The sequence below is a fragment of the Haliotis rubra genome, unplaced genomic scaffold, assembly GCF_003918875.1.
Source record: "Haliotis rubra isolate DU_JTF1 unplaced genomic scaffold, ASM391887v1 Scf21, whole genome shotgun sequence".
NCBI classification, from domain to species: domain Eukaryota; kingdom Metazoa; phylum Mollusca; class Gastropoda; order Lepetellida; family Haliotidae; genus Haliotis; species Haliotis rubra.
Genome location: NW_025766114.1, coordinates 3,676,142 through 3,698,469, shown reverse-complemented (window position 1 = coordinate 3,698,469; position 22,328 = coordinate 3,676,142). Strand labels below are relative to the sequence as shown.

General features: G+C 38.6%; 1 protein-coding gene across 6 annotated transcripts in view; it reads left to right on the top strand.

Moving 5' to 3' along the window:
* Nucleotides 1-20,207, top strand: part of LOC124276571 (5-aminolevulinate synthase, erythroid-specific, mitochondrial-like) — a 76,750-nt gene extending 56,543 nt beyond the window's left edge. For 5 of the 6 annotated variants that reach the window (XM_046712218.1, XM_046712217.1, XM_046712214.1 and 2 more), the window contains 11 exons: nt 1,487-1,528; nt 3,642-3,810; nt 5,189-5,293; nt 6,086-6,286; nt 9,025-9,244; nt 9,580-9,764; nt 11,530-11,709; nt 12,317-12,481; nt 13,176-13,315; nt 14,385-14,513; nt 16,509-20,207. In XM_046712218.1, the coding sequence (XP_046568174.1) occupies nt 3,648-3,810; nt 5,189-5,293; nt 6,086-6,286; nt 9,025-9,244; nt 9,580-9,764; nt 11,530-11,709; nt 12,317-12,481; nt 13,176-13,315; nt 14,385-14,513; nt 16,509-16,844 (1,824 nt within the window). In that variant the 5' untranslated portion in view covers nt 1,487-1,528; nt 3,642-3,647 and the 3' untranslated portion in view covers nt 16,845-20,207. Of the gene's footprint in view, nt 1-692; nt 771-1,486; nt 1,529-3,641; nt 3,811-5,188; nt 5,294-6,085; nt 6,287-9,024; nt 9,245-9,579; nt 9,765-11,529; nt 11,710-12,316; nt 12,482-13,175; nt 13,316-14,384; nt 14,514-16,508 lie in introns of those variants that run through there. The other variant, XM_046712213.1, reaches the window with a different exon arrangement.
* Nucleotides 20,208-22,328: the final 2,121 nt, after the last annotated feature.

The window sequence follows — 22,328 nt, the reverse complement described above, 5'->3', positions numbered from 1 at the left end:
AAAAAGACAACCCAGGAAGATCTAGTTCAGAACTAGTTCAGCAACCCATGCTAGTCGTAAGAAATGACTAATAAGATGGAGTGGTCAGACTTACTGACTTGTTTTGTGCATGTCATCCAAACCAAATTGCAAAAACTGATGATGTCAGTCACTGGATTGTCTGGACCAGACTTGTCAGTTTGCTCAAATATTTCTAATTGCAACAAACAAAACACAAACACAAATATTATATTTTAAAAAAAATAATAAAACTATCATTGTGTAATTGTCATGGATATTCTGACTATCAATTTAAACCAAAATGGAGACCACTCTTAGCTTTACGCAACAATTGTGAGTCAGCGTGAAATGAAACAACACTAAAACAGAAAGTAGTAAGCGTTAATTTTGTAATTCTTATTTCCAAAACTGACTGTTTCATGGAAAAGTTAGTTCCTGGTGAGACACTGACAAGACGATATACTGTACCGATTAAAGTGAGAATGTTATGGCACTCTATGGCTTGAACAGCCTGCAAAACATTGTGAATTGGTTTCAATACATGAAATGAATATATTCAGAGATCATTTCATATGTTTCATTTACCGAAACTTACTGCTTCATAGGAAAGCCCATTCCTCGGGAGACACTGATTGGTCAATACACCATACCTATATAAGTGAGAATGTTGTAGCACTTTGTGTCATTTGTTCTGGAGTGTGACAAGCCTGGACTACCTTGTGAAGTGACAGTTTGTGTTGATGATAGTTAGAAAACGTAATTTGAATATGGTAAGAGTTCATGTTGTATTCCTGTTTAGGTGAGACTAATATATTTTCTTGTTTCACAGACAAGCTCTCTTTTTTAGCACAAATTTAAAACAAACAAAAAGTGCCCTTTTTTTTGAAGAAATACAGGTTATGCGAAACATGCCAAACTTTATCAAAGTCTAAATGCCAGGCCAATTGTTTTCATTGTATATTGAAGAGTCGACCATACATTTTGAAAATGTTTTAAAACAAAAATGAAAATATTGTATTTGAAAGAAAGCAACGTATTCAACCCTTTGGGGGAATTAACCATGTTATTGAATTTTGTGATTTTTGTCATGAAAACAAATTTTTACATGAAAAGGCATTTTTGTTATATCCTACCTTAGAGCATCTTTAATTTCTTTGATAGCTTTGAAACAAGAAATAACACCAAAGAAGTAATATATGGGCTTGATGTGTCTAACTGGATTAGGATGAAAATATTATTAGCTTTTAATAAACTGTAAAAGTGTCTGTGTAAAACAAATTGCCACACCTATGACTACAGGACTATGGATGAGTGGCCTGTAGTTCATATCTCAGATCTCGATTTTCACAAACTGTTTAATATCCAGGTCCATCCCACAGAAGTGTACAGGTAAATAGCTATCTGTCTGTTATATTACATTCATTAGTGCCACACGTTTATAGTATGACCATAGAATTCCGTTATCACCGTTTCTTGTATATTTCAGATTCGTTTTGTATCAGCATCACCAGCTGTTTGCCTTATCAAGGTGAGATTAGTTGTATTGTCGCTAGTATCAGCATGACCACTCAATGACGTGAAGTCATTTACTCATATCATGTTAATTAACGGCCTTTTTGCAATCAATAGGTGTATTGTTGTTATAAGTTGTATTGAAATACAGACCTTTGAATTAGTCAATACACGTGATATGGCACAACAGCTCTATTCAATATTTGTCAGTTATATTGAAAAGTGGAGCTTTGAAATGTCATATTAACTGTATAACATTTTGAAAAATGATTTCTTAATTACTATTTTCATTTTGCTGTGTTAAAAAGGTTATGATACTGACCCAGAGTCATGTACAAAAGATGCCTTTATAACCGCTGATGTTGCAGTTTAATTTAAGAGCTGGAGCACGTTTTCATCATGATTTTTTTATTCTCCTCAAAATTTGTTAAGGATCCTCCTTTGACTGAAGGTGACTATTTTGATCCTTGGCAAATGTTGAGTGGTATGTTCGAACTCATACATAACACTTTTGTAGAACAGTAATTATCGATGGCTAAATTATCGATAATTGGAAATATATCGCCGATAGGAAAAATTAATAATGACATAAAAATTCATATATTCATTGGCTGCTTCTAAGATATATTCTGGATGCTGTTTTGTCAGTAATCCGTGACTAAACATGTCACCAGTGATGTGAAATAGGTTGATTTCTTTAGATTTTGGGGGCATTTTTGCTCAAAGTTACTTCTCCACTATTTGTATTTTATCGATTGATGGGGCAGTGGGTAGCCTAGTGGTTAAAGTGTTCGCTGATCATGCTAAAGACCTGGGTTCGATTCCCCACATGGGTTAAATGTGTGAAGCCCATTTCAAGTGGTAATGCAGCATGAAACTAAACTCACTCACTCACTAATCGATTGATTTTCAGTTAAAGATGATTGATTTATCATCCAAAACTGTGTTCCACAGGAGATATCGCTTGTGTAAGATCATATGATATTTCCCAGGAGATATCGTTTTGACAGTAGATTTTGTACATTACCCTGACAATGCTATGACGTCATCAACTTGATGACGTCACAATGCTATGACATCGCTGCTCTGCAAGTCTAATGGTAGTACAGTGTTGAGAGATGTACATTTGTGATTGAAAACTAATGAAGAATGATTTTTGATGATAAATAGAATCTCACCCTCGTGTCTACTGATATCAATTATATCAACACTCGTTGATAAAGGTAAAAATATCCTCGGCAAGCCTCGGATATTTGTAACTTTATCAACTCGTGTTGATATAATTGATATCAGTAGGCACTTGGGTGAGATTCTCTCTATATATATCAGAGTAATATCCTCCACACTCTAGTTTTCATTCTATGTATAATCATACATGTAAATACTTGAATATTATGTCAGGGATGTTTTGATAAATTTCTGTTTACCCAGTTTCACAGTGTTTTTTAATGGATGAATTAATATCTCACTGTCATGGCCAGACATTTTGCCAATCTCTGCAATCTCTGTTTCAAGTTTCCAACAGCAAAACAGTGTTGTATAATGTATATAAACATTGACTTTAGATGTATGTGATACACAGAGCTTTAACATAAACAAATTGTTTTTTCACAACAAACCTATGCTATGTTTATCAATAACAAATTATGCTTAATGGTTAACAAGGTGGTAAGATAAATATTAAACCCAAGTTTATCCCACTGGTTTGACAGTTTATCTGATCGCAATACCAGGTTTATAGGACCCTGGAATCACGAAGACACAACATGTTTTATGGATAACTTTTTATCCATAAAAGTGTCCTATATTCATGTTAGTCCTACTTCTAAATGACTTTCAAGAACTCCTTGGTATCTCGTACTTAAGCATGCACTTGTGATAACCCTTGCACCTGTGTGCAGAACTATGTACAAAACTGTACACAGTTGTATCCTTTATCTGTGCCAGGATATGGGACGGTGCGTAGCCTAGTGATCAAAGTGTTTGCTTGTCATGCTGAAGACCCAGGTTTGATTACCAACATGGGTACAATGTGTGAAGTCCATTTCTGGTGTTCCCCCCCTTGAGTTCCTCACTCACTCACTGTGCCAGGTTCTGTGGCACAGATTTGAATCTGAGACTATTTTCAGAGCACCATGAAACGTCTGGCATGTCCGTTTCTGACCAAGATCCCTGTCAACAACCTGAGACAGTTTCCCCAGCAACTCCTGAGCTATGCCAACCGCTGTCCAGTGATGATCCACGCCTTCCAGTACTCCTCGGCCAGCATGATGACCACTGAGGTTGACGCCAAGGAAGGTGAGACTGAAACATAGTTCATATTCATTGAAAATATGTATCATGTTTATTTACTTATTTTGTTATTCAATTATGTCGAGGGTTCTTCATCACCTGTGTTATGTTCTCCTTACTTATTTTTCATACAAAATCCATAACTCGAACAGCTCTTCGGTTCATATCTGATTTTCAATATGGCTATTGTGGCAGACATATTGAAAATGTTTATTTATGGTCATTACTATGCGAAGAAATTGGGTTTATATGTTTAGTTTGTGATGGGACTTCAATACATATGTTTTTTGCAATGCAAGTATTTTAAATTTTGACCTTTTTGTTTAGAAAATGCTTTAAGTTGTCAAAAAATGTACTTAATGGCCCTGTAAATGTATTTGAAATTTCCAGAAGACGCTGTACTGTAACATGTGTGTTTCATCTTACGATACTGTCATATTCTGTGTAAAACATTTGGTTTTATTTTTGTGAGTTTTAGTCAGTATTTATGCTGAAAATATTTCGACATTTATTAAGATTAGAGCAACTCATTTGGTGAAATAAATGACAGATGAAGGCAGGCTTCTTGACGCCCAAGCATTAACTGTCACTTCTTCTTTCACCAGTTTATGTATGCTTAACAAATAATAAAATAAATTTTTGTCACAAATGAAAATGAGCCCTCCTAACTGATGCTGTGTTGGTTCATCCTGAAATCCTCATAACTATCATCATTATTGACCTCCTTAGGCCTGGCAGTAGAAGTCAGTGCATTCCATTCAGTCTGCCTAAGCTAGAGTTGAATCCTAAATTGTGTCCTACTTATGATGCTTAAGGCCAAGAAAAAAAATATGTCCGTTTCCAGTAACCCAACCGACCCCATCCTAACCCCCCGACCCTAAATTTTTTTTTAACCTAGTCAATATCATGACTGGTGTGCATTTCAACTCGTCATTTTCATCGAAATCGATTATGATATTTTCATGTTTTTCAGTGTGTGTAGGGCTAAAGTGGATTGCATTGAATTGGCATAATGGGTCCTCACTGACCAAATCTGCAAATATATAACATAAATAATGATATAGAAATCTTTCAATGTTTCATCACAAGGCATTGTCACTACATGATATGGTATTCTTGAAGACCTCAGGTGCCCACCTGATGCTACTATAAAATAAAATAAAAAGTAAAAAAAAGAAGATAAAACCGACCCACCTACCCTATTTTTAAAAAGCATGTAATAGGAAACGGACATATTTTTTGCGGGGGCCTAATCTGCATCATGTGGTACCTGTCATTTTGGGCTTTATATCCTCATTAAACTAATATACTGTGATGTGATAGGAATTGTGTCCAAAGCCTAGTCACTCACTGTATTCACATCAACACTGATATGATCTTGCAGCTGAGGTTGCCGGGACAACCAAGTGTCCTTTCCTGGCCAACGAGATGAAGGTTCAGGAAGCCAGCCCAGCTGTCCAGAAGGACATCATCACCATCAACAGAGAAGGTCAGATTCTGCCAGCAATTTATAGAGGATTTTATTTTTAATCTGGTTTATGGGTCTGCAGCATCAAATTTAACGAATTTGGTATGATATTAAAATATTTAGAATTTAGTAAAACTCAAATCTTAATTTCATTTTCTGTTGGTATATGAGCATTCCTTGTGCCATTGGGGTGGAGGGATAGCCTAGTGGGTAACTCGTTAGCTCATCACGCCATACTAAAATCTTAAACAGTAAACTTGTATTCTGAGAGTTGTGATAAGATCAGCGAGAAACAAGCTCATGCACTCATGCACCCACTCACTCACTCACTCACTCATCCATCAATACCCATTCACTTACGCCATTACAACAATTCACCCACTATATCCAAAACATCCAAAGCTCACTGATCCGTAAAGATCCGGGTTAGAATTCATCTTCACTAACCCATGCTTGTTGTAAGAGGGTGGTCAGGCTCGCTGACTTGGTTGACCATGTCATCGTATCCCAATTGTGTAGATTGATGTTCATGCTGTTGATCACTGGATTGTCTGGTCCAGACTCGATTATTTATAGACCGCTGCCATATAGCTGGAATCCTGCCGAGTGTGGCGTAAAACTAAATTCACTCACTCACTCACTCACTCACTCACTCACTCACTCACTCACTCACTCACTCACTCACTCACTCACTCACTCACTCTACATAAGTATGACTGATAATGCCAAATGTCAGTGCCCCCTGCTGTGATTTTTTGTTGAAAATCCTCTGTAAGAGCATGCTCACTCACTCACTCCCTATTGATGTTCTAGATGATGTCAACAACATGGCTGCTGCCAAGGACAACTCCGGACTGAGCAGGAATGTTGCAGACCATGCTGCTGGAGATATGAATGTGGAGATGCAGGGGGAGACAACTGTGGAGAAGGACTCTGGTTACAGTGGAGTGCCAGGATGGAGTCTAGGAGAGACCCTCAAGTTCCTGAGAGGGAAAGGGTCGGGGCCGCATGGAGGTGAGTGGACTGCAGGTGCTGTGATTGGAAGGTCTGAGTGTAGTATTGGAGGGTCATTGCCACGTGGGTAGTTGTAGACACATTGATGACTACCAGCAGGAAGAAGGGCAGGAAAGGTCTGAGTGTATTATTGGAGGGTCATTGCCATGTGGGTAGTTGTAGACACATTGATGACTACCAGCAGGAAGAAGGACAGGAAAGGTCTGAGTGTAGTATTGGAGGGTCATGCCATGTGGGTAGTTGTAGACACATTGATGACTACCAGCAGGAAGAAGGGCAGGAAAGGTCTGAGTGTAGTATTGGATGGTCATGCTATGTGGGTAGTTGTAGACACATTGCTGACTACCAGCAGGAAGAAGGGCAGGAAAGGTCTGAGTGTAGTATTGGAGGATCATTGTCACGTGGGCAATGGTAGACACATTGATGACTACCAGCATGAAGAAGGGCAGGAAAGGTCTGAGTGTAGTATTGGAGGGTCATGCTATGTGGGTAGTTGTAGACACATTGATGACTACCAGCAGGAAGAAGGGCAGGAAAGGTCTGAGTGTAGTATTGGAGGGTCATGCTATGTGGGTAGTTGTAGACACATTGCTGACTACCAGCAGGAAGAAGGGCAGGAAAGGTCTGAGTGTAGTATTGGAGGGTCATGCCATGTGGGTAGTTGTAGACACATTGGTGACTACCAGCAGGAAGAAGAGGAAAGGTCTGAGTGTAGTATTGGATGGTCAGGAAAGAGGTCTGAGTGTAGGGCAGGAAAGGTTGATGGTGGAGTGGTCATGCCATGTGGGTAGTTGTAGACACAGGAAGAAGGGCAGGAAAGGTCTGATGACTACCAGCAGGAAGCAGGAAGAAGGGCAGGAAAGGTCTGAGTGTAGTATTGGAGGGTCATGCCATGTGGGTAGTTGTAGACACATTGCTGACTACCAGCAGGAAGAAGGGCAGGAAAGGTCTGAGTGTAGTATTGGATGGTCATGCTATGTGGGTAGTTGTAGACACATTGATGACTACCAGCAGGAAGAAGGGCAGGAAAGGTCTGAGTGTAGTGTAGTATTGGAGGGTCATGCTATGTGGGTAGTTGTAGACACATTGATGACTACCAGCAGGAAGAAGGGCAGGAAAGGTCTGAGTGTAGTATTGGATGGTCATGCTATGTGGGTAGTTGTAGACACATTGCTGACTACCAGCAGGAAGAAGGGCAGGAAAAGGTCTGAGTGTAGTATTGGAGGATCATTGTCACGATGACTACAATGGTAGACACATTGATGACTACCAGCAGGAAGAAGGGCAGGAAAGGTCTGAGTGTAGTATTGGATGGTCATGCCACGTGGGTAGTTGTAGACACATTGATGACTACCAGCAGGAAGAAGGGGAAGGAAAGGTCTGAGTGTAGTATTGGAGGGTCATGCCACGCGGGTAGTTGTAGACACATTGATGACTACCAGCAGAAGAAGAAGGGCAGGAAAGACACATTGATCTGAGTGTAGTATTGGATGGTCATGCTATGTGGGTAGTTGTAGACACATTGCTGACTACCAGCAGGAAGAAGGGCAGGAAAGGTCTGAGTGTAGTATTGGATGGTCATGCTATGTGGGTAGTTGTAGACACATTGATGACTACCAGCAGGAAGAAGGGCAGGAAAGGTCTGAGTGTAGTATTGGAGGATCATTGTCACGTGGGTAGTTGTAGACACATTGATGACTACCAGCAGGAAGAAGGGCAGGAAAGGTCTGAGTGTAGTATTGGAGGGTCATGCCATGTGGGTAGTTGTAGACACATTGATGACTACCAGCAGGAAGAAGGGCAGGAAAGGTCTGAGTGTAGTATTGGAGGATCATTGTCACGTGGGTAGTTGTAGACACATTGATGACTACCAGCAGGAAGAAGGGCAGGAAAGGTCTGAGTGTAGTATTGGAGGGTCATGCCATGTGGGTAGTTGTAGACACATTGCTGACTACCAGCAGGAAGAAGGGCAGGAAAGGTCTGAGTGTAGTATTGGAGGATCATTGTCACGTGGGTAGTTGTAGACACATTGATGACTACCAGCAGGAAGAAGGGCAGGAAAGGTCTGAGTGTAGTATTGGAGGGTCATGCCATGTGGGTAGTTGTAGACACATTGCTGACTACCAGCAGGAAGAAGGGCAGGAAAGGTCTGAGTGTAGTATTGGATGGTCATGCTATGTGGGTAGTTGTAGACACATTGATGACTACCAGCAAGAAGAAGGGCAGGAAAGGTCTGAGTGTAGTATTGGAGGGTCATGCCATGTGGGTAGTTGTAGACACATTGATGACTACCAGCAGGAAGAAGGGCAGGAAAGGTCTGAGTGTAGTATTGGATGGTCATGCTATGTGGGTAGTTGTAGACACATTGGTGACTACCAGCAGGAAGAAGGGCAGGAAAGGTCTGAGTGTAGTATTGGAGGGTCATGCCATGTGGGCAGTTGTAGACACATTGATGACCACCAGCAGAAAGAATTGCAGATAAGGTATGAGTGTAGTATTGGTGGGTCATGCCACATGGGCAGTTTTGGACACGTCAAAGAAGGACAGGTTAGAAGAAACATCACTAAGCATACATTGGTTCACTAAAGAACTATGAAGCTTCATAAGTCTAGGACTGGGTTCCACCAATGTGGTCAATGTCAGAACCTCCATCAGATTGGGTCCTTTGTCCCACATTAAGCAGATAAATACTGTTTAATGTAGTGTTTCTTCAGTTACCCACTTCTCTTGTCCTGCAGGTAATCCCCCTGGATTCTTCAACTATGAAGCTTTCTTTGCCACTGAGGTTGACAAGAAGAAAAAGGATCACTCGTACCGTATCTTCAAGAAAGTGATGCGGAACGCAGATGCGTTTCCCTTTGCCCAGGAGCACTCAGACGGCAAGAAGGACATCTCCGTGTGGTGCAGCAATGACTATCTAGGCATGAGCTGGCATCCTAACGTGTGCAATGCTGTCAGGTAAGTTTCTGAAATGGTGCTGTTGTACAAAGCAATCTTAGGGCTTAGGTGATCGTAACTCCAATACCGTAACATAGACTTACGACTGTAGTAGGGCTAAAGTTGTTATCTGGACCATGTATGTGAAATCTGTTGAGACAACAGCTCTTGTAGTAAAGGAGAGATTTATTGATGTCTACTTTGACGACCATGACGTTCTGAAGATAGCTCTAAGATCTTGTTTGGCTTTTTTTTAATGTGAAAGTATGAGGCATGTCTTCAAGATTTTCAAGACAGTGTCAGGATATGTGTATATGACTCTATTGTTGTTTGAAACACATTTCTATGACTCACAGGACAGCGCTGGAAAAGCATGGGGCAGGTGCTGGCGGGACCAGGAACATCTCTGGCAATTCCCCACTACATGAACGTCTTGAGCAACGTCTGGCTGAACTACACCAGAAAGAGGCTGGCCTCATTTTCACCTCCTGCTATGTGGCCAATGACTCAACACTTTTTACTCTGCTCAAAGCACTTCCAGGTATGCTGGTTTTCTTGTGTGTCTGTGGGGGATTCAGCTGATGATGGTTCCTTGTGATGATGTATGTTTGTCAGCATCATACCTGGACTAGTAGATTTCACAATGTGTACCATTAAGGATGTACCTGTATCGTTTTTAAGCTGACATGTTGTGATATATCTGGCATAATGTCATATAACTGGCATACTGTGATATAACTGGCATACTTAGATATAACTGGTATAATGTCGTATAACTGGCATACTGTCATATAACTGGCATACTGTGATATAACTGGCATACTTAGATATAACTGGCATAATGTCGTATAACTGGCATAATGTCATATAACTGGCATACTGTGATATAACTGGCATACTTAGATATAACTGGCATACAGTTGTAAAACTGGCATAATGTCATATAACTGGCATACTGTGATATAACTGGCATACAGTCATGTAACTGGCATACTGTCGTATAACTTGCATACTGTCGTATAACTGGCATAATGTCATATAACTGGCATACTTAGATATAAGTGGCATAGAGTCGTATAACTGGCATAATGTCGTATAACTGGCATACTTTCGTATAACTGGCATACTGTGATATAACTGGCATACTGTGATATAAATGGTATAATGTCGTATAACTGGCATACTGTGATATAACTGGCATACTTAGATATAACTGGCATACAGTCGTATAACTGGCATACTGTGATATAACTGGCATACGGTCGTATAACTGGCATACTGTCGTATAACTGGCATACTGTCGCATAACTGGCATACTTAGATATAACTGGCATACAGTCATATAACTGGCATACTGTGATATAACTGGCATACTGTGATATAAATGGTATAATGTCGTATAACTGGCATACTGTGATATAACTGGCATACTTAGATATAACTGGCATACAGTCGTATAACTGGCATACTGTGATATAACTGGCATACTGTCGTATAACTGGCATACTGTCGTATAACTGGCATACTGTCGCATAACTGGCATAATGTCGTATAACTGGCATAATGTATAACTGGCATAATGTCATATAACTGGCATACTGTTGTATAACTGGCATACTGTGATATATTTAACGAGGAAAGTTCTATGGATATACAACTTCTTTATTATTAATCAGGTACCACGAAATATCGCTTACGTTAAATCTAAAGGCCACTCAATAAAGTTAAATTGATGAATTTAAGGTAACAGTGAATTAATTGATGCACTATGACACAACTGCACGCTGTGATACAGCATGATATACTGCGATATATCTGACATACTGTGATATACTTGATATTGTATGGTATGACTGAAGAACTGTGATATACCTGATGTACTGTTGTACAGTTGACACACTTGTTTATACCTGAGATACTGTTGCGTAACTGATTCTGTGATGTAAATGGCTGACTATGTTATAACTGATATATTGTAATATAACTGACATGTGTTACTGATATACTGTCATATATCTGACTCACACACACAACAGATGAAGAAATATGTTGATGTCATTGCAAAATGATCATATACTGGACAAAATAAGTTAGGGATATCGGTATTTTAATGATTGCTATTTTATCAGTGTGTCAATGAATAAATAGATCATTATTCATTATTTCAAAATTTGCATATATCCCTTACTATTTTTGTCAAGTATATGTTTTAATTCCTCTGAACATATCAATCAACAGCACCAAGCAAATCCTCTCACACCAGTTACTTTGTTTAATATTCTACAAAACTGTCTATTCTGTTCCAGGTTGCCATATATTCTCCGATGCCGGTAACCATGCGTCCATGATCGCAGGAATCCGGACAAGTGGCGTCCCCAAGCACATATTCCGTCACAACGACCCTGACCATCTCGCGGAGCTTCTCAAGAAAGTGGATACCAGTGTCCCCAAAATTGTTGCATTTGAAACCGTGCATTCCATGGATGGTGAGTACCCATGGCTGGGTTGGTCACCATTAATGTTGGTGGATATGTATTATAAATATTGTATTAAGACAGCATACATCTGTCCCGCCTCTCTTTGTGCACAAGCGTGACTTGTCATAAGAAGGGACAAACAGTAGGATCGGGTGGTCAGGCTCGCTGACTTGGTTGACATGTAATTGTATCCCTATTATATCGAGCGATGCTCATGATGTTGATCACTGGAATGTTAGGTCTTGATTATTTACAGACCGTCTCCATATAGCTGGAATATTGCTGAGTGTGGCATAAAACTAGACTCACTCACTCATCAATTACGGAATTAGTTTGATGTTTGTAAAAATCCAAACTTATCCGCATGGATTAGAAGGAAAAAAATATTACAGGTGCTGTAATTCTTTCTTTCCAAAATGTTTCCTCCTTTGGAACGTTTTGAGTGTATTTGTGGAAGGGGAGGAAATATTTCTCAACACAATACTGCAGCAATTGTTTTTGTTGAAATCTCCTGCCTCCATAAGGTCCAAAACCTCTGGACAAATACGACATTGCAAGGCATTATCATGACAAATGGTTGAATGATATGTGACAAACTGTTGTCTTACTTCTACAGGATCCATCAGTCCTCTGAAAGAACTGTGTGATGTCGCCCACAAGTATGGGGCCTTGACCTTCGTGGATGAAGTGCATGCAGTCGGTCTCTATGGCGACCATGGTGCTGGCGTGGCTGAGAGAGACGAGTGTCTTGACAAACTTGACATCATCTCAGGAACTCTTGGTAAGACCTGCATTTTCATAGATCTGTTGTGTGATGGGGTAGTCTAGTGGTTAGAGTGTTCACTCGTCAATACAACAACCTGGTATCTATTCCCCAGGTGGTACAGTTTGTGTAGCCAATTACTTGTGTCTTCCACCATGTTATTGCTGGAATATTGCAAAAAACAGCATAAAACCATACTCACTCATGATGCAGTTAGGTCAGTTAAGACATGCTGACATGAAGGCTGCACGAAATTGTTCCTGTGTCCTTTTTTCCACATTCTTCAAGGGTGAGCAGCTGCTTCCCATTAGATTACCTAACCAAAACATTATCATTAAGCTGCTTAAATTAACGTTTTCAACATTTTGAAGATGATAATCTCTTTCTGAGTTTAGTGAGGCCTCACACGCACAAATTGGTACTCCAGTGTTTACTGTTAAATTGCAAGATGAAATATATTGTTGTAAGCCTCAAGGCAATTTGTTTGCCATTCCTTTCCTATGCTTCATGGTAACAGTTGTTCCCATAAAAGTAACTTTATTACTCAGTTTAAGAATATATCAAACACTTGTCCCAGTATGACTCAGATATTTCTAAATTCAATTACAAATGTGTCTAATGAAAAAAGTGTCATACTTGTGACAACTTTTTCTTTGTATATATGACTGTTGATAAAACATCTGCCAAATCACGGAGACTGATATGTTTTCAGGCAAGGCCTTTGGAAATATGGGTGGTTACATCGTCGGCACCGCAAACACCATCGACATGGTTCGGAGTTACGCTGCAGGGTTCATTTTCACCACTGCCCTACCTCCTACAACACTGTCAGGAGCTCTTGCTTCCATCGATGTAAGTAAAATTCTGGATACACTGTGTGGAGCTCTTGCCTCAGTTGGCAAAATAGAATTGGTCTTGATTGTCATTTTTCTAAACCATTGCACTTACTCTGTCATAATTCTACATGACACTCCCTTGGTTCTTTCTGCACCTGTTTAGCCCTGTATATCCATCTAAGCTTGTCAGGGCAGTGTGGTAGCTAGTGTTTCCTGAAGGCATATTTAGCAAGGTGCAGCACCCTGCCTATTTTATTTGGCGCCCTGCCCTGTTTATTTGGTGCAAATACAATAATTGATTTTAACACTTCATGGAGTTTAGTTTCTATTTCATGTTCAAGTTAAGCGGAATAACTCTGCTCTTTGAGCCTTTAAGAATCATATGCATGGATAATTTGGAAATCTGTCATTACATGCCCTTTTGGAATAGGGGTGCGACTTTTGAAATTATATCACCCTGCCCTTTTTTGATCTGGGGGGAAGCACTAGTAGCCTAATGGTTAAAGTGTCAGCTCATCACGCTGAAGACCTGGGTTCGAGTATCCACGTGGATAGAATATGTGAAGCACATTTCTGCTGTTCTCCTAGCTGGAATATTGCTAAACGTGGTGTGAAACATTCTCGCTCATTCTAAGTTTGTCATACCTCTGCACATGGGGTTTAACGAAAGAGGTACACATTTGACCTGCATCTCATCAGACTTTCCTATTGCATGCAGATGACATTTCTTTGAGTGGCATGTGACCCACTGCCCTGCTTGACAACAGTATAAGAATCTGTATCGAAATGTCGCACTCACGAAATAAAGAAGTTGTTGTCCGTAAAGTTTGTCTATATTGTACAGATGACAAGATATGTCATAGTGCCAACCTCCCTGTTACCATAGCGTCGTCATATGAGCGAAATATTCTCAAGCACGACGTAAAACCCAATTTCACCTCACCTCACCTGTTACCATAGATGGCAGGTATTTGAAGGATGTTGTGTCACCTTTGTACAACATACAACCACAAATACCACTGTCACACCCGCATGAACAGAATATGTATGTGTAACATAAATATGCTATTCCTCATTATTAACAGGTGTTGGCGAGTGATGAAGGCCGAGAGCTCCGAGCTCGTCATCAAAGCAATGTCTTGTATCTGCGTGAGAAGTTAACTCATGAAGGGATCCCAGCCATGCACAGCCCCAGTCATATAATACCTATCCATGTAAGTCATATCTTGCTTTTCCACTTGAGATATAGCATACCTGTGCATATGAGACATACCATACCTGTACATGTGGTCATAGCATACCAAACATGTGGGTCATAGTATACCTGTACATGTGAGACATACCATACCTGTACATGTGATCATAGCATACCTGTACATGTGAGTCATAGCATATCTGTACATGTGAGTCATAGCATAGCATACCTGTACATGTGATCATAGCATACCTGTACATATGATCATAGCATACCTGTACCATACATATGATCATAGCATACCTGTACCATACATGTGATCATATCATACCTGTACCATACATGTGATCATAGCATACCTGTACCATACATGTGATCATATCATACCTGTACCATACATGTGATCATATCATACCTGTACCATACATGTGATCATAGCATACCTGTACCATACATGTGATCATAGCATACCTGTACCATACATGTGATCATAGCATACCTGTACCATACATGTGATCATAGCATACCTGTACCATACATGTGATCATAGCATACCTGTACCATACATGTGATCATAGCATACCTGTACCATACATGTGATCATAGCATACCTGTACCATACATGTGATCATAGCATACCTGTACCATACATGTGATCATAGCATACCTGTACCATACATGTGATCATAGCATACCTGTACCATACATGTGATCATATCATACCTGTACCATACATGTGATCATAGCATACCTGTACCATACATGTGATCATAGCATACCTGTACCATACATGTGATCATATCATACCTGTACCATACATGTGATCATAGCATACCTGTACCATACATGTGATCATATCATACCTGTACCATACATGTGATCATAGCATACCTGTACCATACATGTGATCATAGCATACCTGTACCATACATGTGATCATAGCATACCTGTACCATACATGTGATCATAGCATACCTGTACCATACATGTGATCATAGCATACCTGTACCATACATGTGATCATATCATACCTGTACCATACATGTGATCATAGCATACCTGTACCATACATGTGATCATAGCATACCTGTACCATACATGTGATCATAGCATACCTGTACCATACATGTGATCATAGCATACCTGTACCATACATGTGATCATAGCATACCTGTACCATACATGTGATCATAGCATACCTGTACCATACATGTGATCATATCATACCTGTACCATACATGTGATCATAGCATACCTGTACCATACATGTGATCATAGCATACCTGTACCATACATGTGATCATAGCATACCTGTACCATACATGTGATCATATCATACCTGTACCATACATGTGATCATAGCATACCTGTACCATACATGTGATCATAGCATACCTGTACCATACATGTGATCATAGCATACCTGTACCATACATGTGATCATAGCATACCTGTACCATACATGTGATCATAGCATACCTGTACATGTGATCATATCATACCTGTACCATACATGTGATCATAGCATACCTGTACATGTGATCATATCATACCTGTACATGTGATCATAGCATACCTGTACCATACATGTGATCATAGCATACCTGTACCATACATGTGATCATAGCATACCTGTACCATACATGTGATCATATCATACCTGTACATGTGTGTCATATCTTACTTATCCATGTAAGCCCCAGTTGTAACGTACCTGTACATATAAATATCTCTAGTTTAAAGAAGATTGTGGGGCTACTTCTCCAGCTCTAATGAAGCATTACAATGAATATCTACTATCACTAAACTGTAGGTGACACTTTGGGGGGCAATACAAGCATCCTAACACTTCCTAATATTCCTAGAACACTTACGCGACTGTTTGAGTTACCGGTAATCTATTGCCAAAATGAAGCCAATCATGTTCTCTAAATTGAACAAATTGCAAGGGGAACGTCTGGAAAACTCTTTAAATAGTGAGGTAATTTTCTGTATGGTACTTTGTCTCCTGCAGGTGGGGGATGCCCAGACCTGCACCAAGGTGTCCAATGAGCTCATCAACAAACACGGCATCTACGTCCAAGCCATCAACTACCCTACAGTCGCCCGTGGCACCGAGAGACTGCGTGTGGCCCCCACACCCCATCACACTAGTAAAATGATGGACGTCTTTGTCGACAATGTTGTTGATGTCTGGAAATCAAATGGCCTTGACCTTTACAAACCTATGTGCCCAAAGACTTGCGAGAGTTGTCGCAAGGCTTTGGACATACAGGAATTCTTTAAGCCAGAACCGCTTTGTTCCCGTTCCAACTGCACGTACACCTCCCTCCAGGCGGCGCTAGCATAACTGCAGCCAATCAGAGACAAGCAAACTATTCAAAAGATCAGTGAATAATTTGGAAACTAGAATTGGTCAGCTATTGAAAGAAAATGTAAAGTTTTGATATAAATGACATTCGGTTAGTAACTGAGAAATATAAGGAAGAAATTAAGAAATGATGCTTTAAAATTTGATTCGCAGTTCAAAAAACCAAATTTCATTTTTGATTTAGAGAGCTGTTTTTTATTGTAAAGCAGCATCCATAACAGATAAACACTCAAACAGAAACTTGTGTTAGAAGTTTGGCTTGACTCGAGAGTTTTGTGTTTATGAAAGGCGACAACCATCAGATCTAAAATCCTGCCTCCGTAGCCAAAAGCTGAAAAGGGGACGCCAAAAGCAATAATGTCATGTATTTTTTAAAAAGAAACAGATAAGTAAGAAACTGGTTCTCAGATAAGGACATTTAAAAGTAGTTGTTTTGATAAGTAGCTTGAGTAGGTGTGAGAAAGTGTGATACAAAAAGTACAAAATTGTGTGTTGTTTTAGGCATAGGATATTTGGGCTTTTTCGTAAAAAATAAATTCCAGAATGTCAGAGATTAGCTTGAAACATTTGATACTTAAGAACTAAAACTATCAGTGTTAATTCAGAATCTGTTCTCAACTTATGTTGAGATTTTTTTAAATGGTATCTGTTGTCATTTGACATTCTTATTACTAGCTGCTTTATTAGTTTCAGTCAGATTTAGTACTGCTTTCAGAACAACTGTCAAATATATTTATTTCCAGTTGCTTTAACCTATGTTCATCTGCTTCTTAGCAAACAACACTTTCTTCATCTTAGTGTATTATTTGGTATTTGGTATTTATATTATCAGTTGTAGACAAGCATTATTATTGGGGTTCATATTGGTAATTAGCCATGACCGATTTGAAAGGAAATGTAAAAAACAAATGAAGCTACTAATGTTGATAAAAGATGTTTAACCCAATTTCATTCCTGTTTTGCAACTTTTTTCATAAATGTTTTTGAGAAATATCAGAAAAGTTGTTTTTGAACAAGAAATCCAGGTACTGACATAAAATAATGTTTAATTCAATTGAAGTTTGTGTCAGTGTTTTCATGTAAAACAGTAAATCTTCCTGTATGTGAAAGACCGAAAAATTCAGAAATTACTTGGTCTGGCGAATTAATATAAATACTATTTATATTGTATAATGGGACATACATGTATATGGTTGGGTAGGTGATTGTTATGGAAATTATATTCTTTGAAGATAACTCGTAGTTATAGAATCTATTGGGTAGGCTTTGTAGCTGTAGAGAGAACTAGGTTATAACTACATACTTCTCTGTATGCTATTTTGGGTATTTTCTTCGACCATAAACTGCCTGATTCTCTGACATTCATTTCTGACGGTTACACCTTGTCCTGGCAAAAGTAAACATTCTTGGTTGTTTTATTTCTAATTTGTCAAGAATTTAATTCTCCTTTGAACTGAATAGGTAAGATGTGTAGATTAGAAAATAGGGTGAATGTGAAAATCATTAAGGCGATTGAGTTTAAAGTTTTTTGTCAAGTTAGATTGAATATATTGTTGTTCTATCAGTAGTGTTACTGGTTTAAGTGTTATTTTTTGGAATGCAAAAACAACTTATGAATGTTTTTAGATTATGTATTGTTCAGGAACTGACTGTTTAATATCTCTGGGTATCGGAAACCTGGGAATTTGATACAAAATATCTCATAATCACAATACACTCCTCCAAACATCCAGGATGACCAGTGAGGAATACGTCTGGTGCAAAATTTTTGAGAATTAATCATTTTTAGCAAGGAATATTTTTTCAGAAACAGTTAAATAATATTTTACCTGCCTCTTCCCCATGTGAGGAATATGTCTGGTGTAGGATATTTGAGAATTAATTATTTTTAGCAAGGATAGTTTCTTCAGAGACAGCTTAATACTTCTCTGCCTGCTTCCCCATAATATGGAATGGTTAGCCTCTCTGACTAAAACCAAATAACCTCTGAAGCACTGACAAGGCAGTCAACATTACCATGGCGACAGGTACTACTGTAGGTTACCGTTGAAAAAAATTAGTAATTTACAGATCCTTACAAAATCCTTCTGTCCTGACTAAAATATTTTAAAAATTGTATTTGTGGGAATTCGGAAAACTATTTTAGAATGAAATGTTTTTGGAAATGTTTATAAGTTTGGCTTCTCTATTTTGTCCAATTTTGTACTCTAATATTGTGTTAAAAAATAAACAAAACTTCTACAAATCTGGTCTGTGATCAGTGTTCACCAAAGTCTTAGGAATTGTTCACGCCTGGAGGGAAAATAGTTTGTGAATTTACAAATACGACAAACATCTTTACTGTGGTGCAATATTCATGAAAGAATCGTCATATTGGTGCCGCGACTGTCAATGAATCGGTTTTACGTGCCGTCGGGAACAAACATATTTTACACATTATTCATGAAGTATCTGATATCTTTTTAAAATGATTGTTACGAATTGAACTATTTTCCAAACATTTCAGTATATTTTGTGATATACTTTTGTCACAATGTTCCAAATGGGAAATAGTCTAGTCTGTGAATAGACGACATTAAGGCTGTTATTTGTTGTTGAGCTGAAAATTTATTTTCTTCATATTTTTATCTCTGTTGATGAATTTAAGTGCTAGTTTCAGAACATACACGACCACATGCTTTAAATACAATGCCAACTGATTTTACAGGGTGAAATTATTGTTGTTATTGACACACTTCAAGTAACTCTTTAAGTACATATTGTATGGTACCATATTACTTCAAACAACACTGAATCGAAGAGTTGACAATTGCCAGTAAGGATTTACACTCATTGAAGGAGAAAGAAGTTCAATATTAACTTGAAATATTGATACATGAAAAGTGTAAAAGAATATCTTGAAACCAAGATGAACTACTAAACAGTGCAAATTTTTATGTACTGGTTACATTATTTAATTTGAGTTTGAAGTTTGAACAAACACTGAAAACGGCTTTAAGGCAAGATTCCAAATGTTTTATTTTGTTAATATATGATATTTGTGATAATACATCCAACATATTATGATCAGACATGATTTGTGCAATGCATCTTTCCTTCAGAGAGTCTACTAAGCAAGTGACAATACAGGTTCGCAAACATCTGGTGCCTTATGCTTGAAACTGTGGCAAATGTTCTCTGACCACTGCCAGCATATTTTTGAACGCCAAATATTATACAACATCCCATAGGATACGTGTTATTTATTAGTCTATATTGTTAGTTATTGTTGAATAACAATAGTCTATATTGTTAGTTACTGTGTTCATTGACAAAACAGAAATAAAATGACCAAGATTATAAGAGTTGTTTGGTTTTAAAAGATTTTGTGGAATAATGTCATCTTTGGTTGCTTGTTTATTTAATGCCACACTCAGCAATATACCAGCTATATGATGGTGTCTGTAAATAATCGAATCTGGACCAGACAATCCAGTGATCAACAGCATGAGCATCGATCTTCGCGATTGGGGTTTGATGACATGTGTCAACCAAGTCAGCGAGCCTGACCACTCAATCCCTTAGTCGCCTATTACAACAATCACGGGTTTGCTTAAGACCAATTGAAACCTGGATCTTCGTGGGTTGGAATGATGTCATCAATAATTCAGTATTAATGACAAGTGATGATTTATTGATACACATTTTGGAATGTTTGTTTAGTGGGTGACAGACAGTGAGTGAGTTAAGATCTAAAATTGCTGATACAGAGATCTAAAATTGCTGATGTAGAGATCTAAAATTGCTGATGTAGAGATCTACACTTGCTGATACAGAGGTCTAAAATTGCTGATGCAGAGGTCTAAAATTGCTGATACAGAGATCTAAAATTGCTGATGTAGAGATCTAAAATTGCTGATGTAGAGATCTACACTTGCTGATACAGAGGTCTAAAATTGCTGATGCAGAGGTCTAAAATTGCTGATGTTTAGGTTTAAAATTGCTGATGTAGAGATCTAAAATTGCTGATGTAGAGATCTAAAATTGCTGATGCAGGGATCTAAAATTACTGATGCAGAGATCTAAAATTGCTGATACAGAAATCTAAAATTGCTGATGTAGAGATCTAAAATTGCTGATGTAGAGATCTACACTTGCTGATACAGAGGTCTAAAATTGCTGATGCAGAGGTCTAAAATTGCTGATGTAGAGGTCTAAACTTGCTGATGTAGAGATCTAAAATTGCTGATGCAGGGATCTAAACTTACTGATGCAGAGATCTAAAATTGCTGATACAGAAATCTAAAATTGCTGATGTAGAGATCTAAAATTGCTGATGTAGAGATCTACACTTGCTGATACAGAGGTCTAAAATTGCTGATGCAGAGGTCTAAAATTGCTGATGTAGAGGTCTAAAATTGCTGATGTAGAGGTCTAAAATTGCTGATACAGAGATCTAAAATTGCTGATGCAGAGATCTAAAATTGCTGATGTAGAGATCTAAAATTGCTGATGCAGGGATCTAAAATTACTGATGCAGAGATCTAAAATTGCTGATAGAGAGATCTAAAATTGCTGATGCAGAGATCAGAAATTGCTGCTGCAGGGGTCTAAATTTGCTGATATAGAGATGTAAAATTCCTTATGCAGACATCAAAAATTGCTGATGCAGAGATCTAAAATTGCTGATCCAGAGGTCAACGATTGGTGATGCAGAGATCTGAAATTGCTGATACAGGGGTCTAAACAATTTCTAATGCAGAGATCTAAAATTGCTGACGCAGAGGTCTAAAATTGCTGATGCAGAGATCTAAGACGGTTGCTCCAGAGATCAAAGATTGGTTATACAAGATCTAAGATTACTGTTGGAGAGATCTAAGACGGTTGATCCAGAGATCAATGATTGGTTATGCAAGATCTAAGATTGTTGTTGGAGAGATCTAAGACGGTTGTTCCAGAGATAATGATTGGTTATGCAAGATCTAAGATTACTGTTGGAGAGATCTAAGACGGTGGTTCCAGAGATCAAAGATTGGTTATGCAAGATCTAAGATTACTGTTGGAGAGATCTAAGACGGTTGATCAAGAGATCAAGGATTGGTTATGCAAGATCTAAGATTGTTGTTGGAGTGATCTAAGACGGTTGTTCCAGAGATAAATGATTGGTTATGCAAGATCTAAGATTACTGTTAGAGAGATCTAAGACGGTTGTTCCAGAGATAAATGATTGGTTATGCAAGATCTAAGATTGCTGTTGGAGAGATCTAAGACGGTGGTTCCAGAGATAAATGATTTGGTTGCAAGATCTAAGATTACTGTTGGAGATCTAAGACGGTGGTTCCAGATATCAAAGATTGGTTATGCAAGATCTGAGATTGTTGTTGGAGAGATCTAAGACGGTTGATCCAGAGATCAAAGATTGGTTATGCAAGATCTAAGATTGCTGTTGGAGAGATCTAAGACGGTTGTTCCTGGCATCAAAGA